Below are 5,977 nucleotides of genomic sequence, written 5' to 3' on the forward strand. Positions count from 1 at the left end.
TAATGTAAGATAAACAAATTTTTTTGATTTAAATATTTAAATTTAAAAAGATAACATATTAATATAATATCTTTTTAATTTAGAATAAAAAATCTTTTAAAATAATTTTTAAAATTTTATTATTTATAATATATTTAGCCCATATTGATATAAATTATTTTTTAAATTTTTTATATAAAATATTAAAAATTTAAATATTTTTTTAAAATTTTTAGGTTAAACTGATTCAATTAAATCAATTCATATAATTTAGTACTCGACTCCTTAATCAGATTGGGGTTTGATTTTAAAAAATTTTAGGTTAAACCAGTTCAATTGAATCAATTCATATAATTTAGGACTCGACTCCTTAATCAGATTGGGGTTTGATAACTTTGCTTTATACCAAAAATAAATAAATTCTATACTCATTTTCAGCATGGATTATGAATTCCTAGTTCTCTGTTGACCGCCTTGAAAAAGAAAATCCATCCAACTATAACATCGTTAGCCAGAAGTATCATGAGCTAATTTTGTTGATATCGTTCAAGTTATAAATTTATAGATTACCAGATTTTATAATGTAGTCTTTAGAAGTTAGATAATTTTTAAATTTCAATATGAGAATTCACATAAAATCCACTTCCCCTAGGCCCTAGGTACTTCCGTCCCTTCCCAAAACAACTTACGTGCGAGAAGACAATCTAATTTCAACAGTCATCAAAAAACACTCCGCTTCTTACTTCGCCATGTCCACCACCAAAACCATGATCCCTCTCCTCCTCCTCCTCCTCCTCCTCCTCCTCCTCTCTCCCCTCTCCACCACCGCTTCAACCGCCGCCTACCCCACAATCCCGGGCACCAAAGACACCTCAGTCTCCTCCTCCCAACCCGACAACCTGATTCCAATCCGCAACGAAATCTACGGCAATGGTAAAATCTTTGACATAAGTCACAGATACACAAGCGATATGCCGGTTTGGGACTCTAAAGATGGGTTGGGAAAATTCCTGTCTTTACCAGCAAGCATGAAAAATGGGTCTCTCGCTAACAACTCAGAAATGAAGTTACCTACTCATACTGGCACGCATGTTGACTCACCTGGACATGTTTTTGATCATTACTTTGATTCTGGGTTCGATGTTGATACTCTTGATCTTGAAGTCCTTAATGGTGATGATAAAGAACAAAACTTGCTTTCTGGGTTTTGTTATCTCTATAATTTGATTACTTCTCCTATGTTTTGCGTTGGATTTACATAAAGAAAGAAAGAAAATTTATTAACTTGATCGTGGGATGTTGTTGTTATAGGTCCTGCTTTGCTAGTGGATGTTCCAAGGCATTCCAATATAACTGGTATGTATTTTTGATACTTGAAATCAGAAACAATTTAGTATTTTCCTCGAACTTCTGTTTTGGATTATTTAATTATGTTAAATTGCTAATAATGAACCTTAGGCAGAATATTTGAAATTCAAGTCATACAATTTTGTGCCATGGCATCCGTGTGTGGATAATGTTTCTGAAAATTTGTGCTAGTTTAATCACTGGGGTAAGAAAGATAATCTGGTTTAGCTTATTTTCGTTGGTAATTAATTATGGATTCATCTGATAAAACAATAAATTTTGAGATGGTGGCTTTATAGCTTCCACAGTTTACCTTCCACACAATGGCTATTCATATGTAACCACCTCAATAGATTGCCATATAAAGGCTTTAAATTTAGTGCTGGTAACTTCAGCCAGTAATAGTATCAGTAACATTTAGACAAGTATGTTTTGCTAATTATTGTCATACTGCCCCTTCCCAGCAAAAAGCTGTAATCAGTATTTCTTTTAATTACTATTTTTTTATGTCCTCTATGCTTTCCTCATCCCCTTCCTTTTGCCTGGGGATTTAATAATACTGCATGATCTTGTAGCTGAAGTTATGAAGTCCTTACACATTCCAAAGGGGGTGCGTCGCGTGCTTTTCAGAACACTAAACACTGACAGGTGAACAGTTTCATCAATTTTTGTGTGGTACCATTATTTTCTTGAAGATACTTTCCTATTGTTATCTAACCATAAAAGGATTCCATCATTGGAGGTTAAGGAATTAATCAGATGTTGCTTAAGTAATGTTATGATGCCATAATTAGTTATTCTTTGAATTGTTTTTTGGTCTTGATGAACTATTTTTGTATGGCAAGTGCTGTTTGGCGTATGGTTACTTTTTTTCCTGAAGTACTTCTCGTTATTTGTGCCTTTTCTTAGATAGCTTTTGAACTTCACACAAGTTCATTTACTAGCTCTACGAGAATGGATTATTTCATGGGATTACTATGTTGTATTGGTTTATCTAGGGATTGCAAATCCTTAGAACTATCATTAAATTTTATTTTTCATTTAAATGCAACGATTTTAACTTTGACAGTTTAAAACCACATATCATCCTGTGTGATTTGAAGGGATTTATGAATCTTTTTTCTCCCTCTTAAGAAACTGTTACTACCCATGTCCTTCCATTTTTCTCTTAAATTTTCTTTTCTCATTTTTCTTGGAGTTATATTCCATTTAAGTCTTTAAATGGATGTAAGTAATGATGATTTAGATTGTGGAAAGTGGTTAATATCAAACTACCAAAGTGCATCGTAATGTGCTGATGTAAGTGGTCTTGGACTTTACAAGGGGCATATGACGATGGAATTGAAAGATTTTGTAGTGGTGATGGAAGTTATAACATGATAAACAGTTTGATAGACTCTGTTACAGCTACAAACTCTGTCCATTTTTAGTTTTCTCTAATTCAAAATGAGTGGAATATTATGAATGATGCTGGCTGGTTGGTGTCATCGAGTTGCAGAGTCTTGTAGTCACAATTCATCTTTTTTCCCAACTTTTTTGCAGTGCAATGATAAAGATAGCAAAATGTCTCTTGCGTGAATTTTGATTCAATGAATGAAAATTTCTAAATGAGTTTGGACTGTGTTTATGTTACTAACTCTAATTTAATTTCAGGCGGCTTATGTTCAAAAGGGAGTTTGATAGAAGTTATGTGGGGTTCACTAAGGATGGTGCAAAATGGTTGGTAGAAAACACTGACATCAAGCTTGTTGGTAAGCTATATACTTTTGTCGGCAGTTTATGTTTTTTTTTTTTTTGTTTTTTGCTTGCTTGAGCATCTTCTAGGGCAGAACCTTGTAACCTTGCATGATTATTCTTCAGATGGTGATAAATTATACCATAAAGACATCGTTTAATACATCCTGAGAAAGATTTTTTTGTTATGCAACGTACAATAGGATGGTTGGTCCTCACCTTTTTGTGTGTTTTGGGTGTTGTTCGCATTTATCACTTTTAATGGGTTCAAATTCATATGCTCTGTTTTTTCTTTCAAAACTGATATATGACCATCAAGATTTTCTGTTTCCTGACGCAGGAATTGATTACCTATCTGTTGCTGCCTGGAGTGATTTGATTCCATCTCATCTTGTCTTTCTAGAAGGCAGGGTATGGCGATTTTTTGTCCTATGATTATGGAATGTTTTCTTTTGAATATTTTTATCAGTTTTTCCCTTAAAACCTTAGTCTTGTCCACTAGATTTGAATTTTCACTTTCATTCACGTCTCTTGTATAGCAGAGAACTAAGCTGGGATTATGGTACTTAAGTGGTTTATAGGACATTTTGTTTTCTGGAATTTTGAAAATCAAATCAGAATTTAAGTTTGATTTTTTTTCCTCCCAAGTCTTTAGATTTAAGACAAAAGGTTTGTTAGTGATCAACATTAAGCACTAACGGTGGTACTGTGCTTTCAGGAAATCATCCTTGTGGAGGCTTTGAAACTGGATGACATCCAACCTGGAGTATATTCTGTCCATTGTTTACCCCTGAGGTTGTTTGGCGCCGAGGGATCTCCAATAAGATGCGTTCTGATCAAAGGATAACATTCAGTGTTAATTCTTGATATCATCGCAAGACCATGCTTGGGCTCATAACACCAAACTGGTGCACGGGTTGTGCTTAGGCTAGAGCAGGAGACAGGCTGGTTGTATAGAAACTAATAATTCGAAGACTCTCTATTAGCTTTGTGGACATATATAAACTTACTTTACCTTGAATGTTTATTTCTTGAGATTTCATCTCTTATCATTCGCCTGCGTTCATTTTTGCCTATGCTTCCCTTATGGAGATACGTGAATGATAATGCCCTTTTGGGGAATCTGATTATTTCAAGGCAAACTGGCCTTCTTAATGAACCCTAAAGAGATTCGGTTCTACTTATCTCTAACAATTGTTGAATGGCCATAAATGGAAGTTTGAGTGATCTGACCGATTTCAGGATGAGAATTAGAATGATGAGTGGTACATAATCATAGCGTGCAGTCTTGGCCAGTCGATTTGGCTGCTTTGTAGTTGCATTTGATCTGAAAACAGGGGATGGTTAAGATCTGTTTTCGATTGAAAGCAAAGCATTTGGCATTTTTGTTATGATTCAGAAGTAAAACCATTCATCCATTTTTCTCTCAAGGAAAGATGCGTTTTTAAAACTCAATTTCAATATATAAAAAACGATCAGTAACAAAGGATATGTCGCCATTTCGAGTTAATTGCGACAGGGAGACACTCTCTTGTCTTCTTTCATGGATCCTTTATTCACGCTTGTTCAATGCTGCTACAAGCTCACAGGCCACAGCACGGCACAACAGGCAAGATACAATCTACCACAACAAAAGCCTACTGTTTATCCCACGTGAATTGTGTGGTCAGAAAGGATCACCAACAGAGGCCAGTGAGTGACCAACTTCATCTCACATATTTTAGCAGTTCCATTGTCTCTTCTCAACACATTTTCCCAGTGAACCCAAATCGCAGGCAGGTCATATTTGCCTTGCCTGTGTGCTGGTCTAATGATGAAGGAGATACATTCCTTTCTGATCAGGATTCAAATTTAGGCGGGCGCTTCATTGACTGGCAAGTGGCAACAGAAACCTTCCACGACCCAGGATCAATGCTTGTATAGATTTTCTTTATGCTCAATTAGAAAAAAAACACGCAATTTTTGGGCAGATTTGTGTTCGTTTTGTTCCTGGCGAGAAAGACAAAACAACAACAAATTATTTCAGTGGTTGCATTAATGTGAGGCTGTGTTAGTAATTGATGATGCCACAATTAGTTATTCCTTTACTTGTTTTGAAATCTTGTTTGACCATCTTCACATGGCAAGTGCTACTTGGCATTTGATTATTTTGTTGTGGCGCAGGCACCTCTCATTATCCTAATTTCATTTGAATAACTTTGAACTTTATACATGTAAGTGCATAGGTTTTCTATTTATATTTAGGTGCTTTATATATATATATATATATATATCAGAATCTAATCTTGTAAAGGAAATTATTTAGTTAATGCTTGCACAAGAAAATTTAAAGATTTTAGATATTTTTAGGTTGTTTTTTTCTGATGAGTGTTTAAAATATATATCATGCTTGTTTTATATATTAGATATAAATATACAAATAAATAGATAAAATTTTTTTACAGACAATTAGCTAAATTATTCAAATTTTTACAATAATAATAAATACTCTTTATTTACTAATAATTACTAAAAATTTACTTCTCACTCAAAATTTAAGTTTATATTTTTTTTATTCATCCTATTATTTTTTTTATTTTGGGTTGTTTAAATAATATTTATCTTAGATGGATGCTTTTTTTATATTTTATAATATAATTTTTATATAAAATTTAAGACAATTTAATTGAGCTTTTTACATGCTACAACTTATTTGTTATTTGAAATCATAATGTTACTGATTCTTGATTATATATTTAAAAAGCACTTTTTTTAAATTATTTTTAATTAAAAACAGCTCGTGTTTTCAGAAATGACCTAAGCAACAAGCCAGCAACTCATCTAGTTCTCAGCCATATTATGTCATACTTTCCAGAAGAACGTGGGTGTGAGTGATCAACTTGATCACAGGCGTGCCGTATTGATGACTTTAGCAGGA

At 33.6% G+C, this 5,977-nt stretch overlaps 1 protein-coding gene across 1 annotated transcript; it reads left to right on the top strand.

Annotated features, from left to right (window-relative positions):
• Positions 1-578: 578 nt before the first annotated feature.
• LOC105129868 (uncharacterized) lies at positions 579-4,130 on the top strand. Its single transcript, XM_011032111.1, has 6 exons — positions 579-1,152; positions 1,291-1,335; positions 1,902-1,974; positions 2,980-3,077; positions 3,401-3,471; positions 3,779-4,130. Exons 1-6 carry the CDS (start codon positions 729-731, stop codon positions 3,905-3,907), a joined length of 840 nt encoding a protein of 279 aa, XP_011030413.1. The 5' UTR covers positions 579-728; the 3' UTR covers positions 3,908-4,130.
• Positions 4,131-5,977: the final 1,847 nt, after the last annotated feature.

Source organism: Populus euphratica, unplaced genomic scaffold (genome assembly GCF_000495115.2).
Source record: "Populus euphratica unplaced genomic scaffold, PopEup_1.0 scaffold34.1, whole genome shotgun sequence".
NCBI lineage: Eukaryota > Viridiplantae > Streptophyta > Magnoliopsida > Malpighiales > Salicaceae > Populus > Populus euphratica.

What these genes read in the sequence shown, in the direction of transcription:
- LOC105129868 (XM_011032111.1), top strand. Translation starts at nt 729, where the DNA reads ATGTCCACCACCAAAACCATGATCCCTCTCCTCCTCCTCCTCCTCCTC. An exon ending in TGATCTTGAAGTCCTTAATG is followed by an intron (nt 1,153 to 1,290) that starts GTGATGATAAAG and finishes TTGTTGTTATAG; the next exon opens with GTCCTGCTTTGCTAGTGGAT. An exon ending in AAGGCATTCCAATATAACTG is followed by an intron (nt 1,336 to 1,901) that starts GTATGTATTTTT and finishes ATGATCTTGTAG; the next exon opens with CTGAAGTTATGAAGTCCTTA.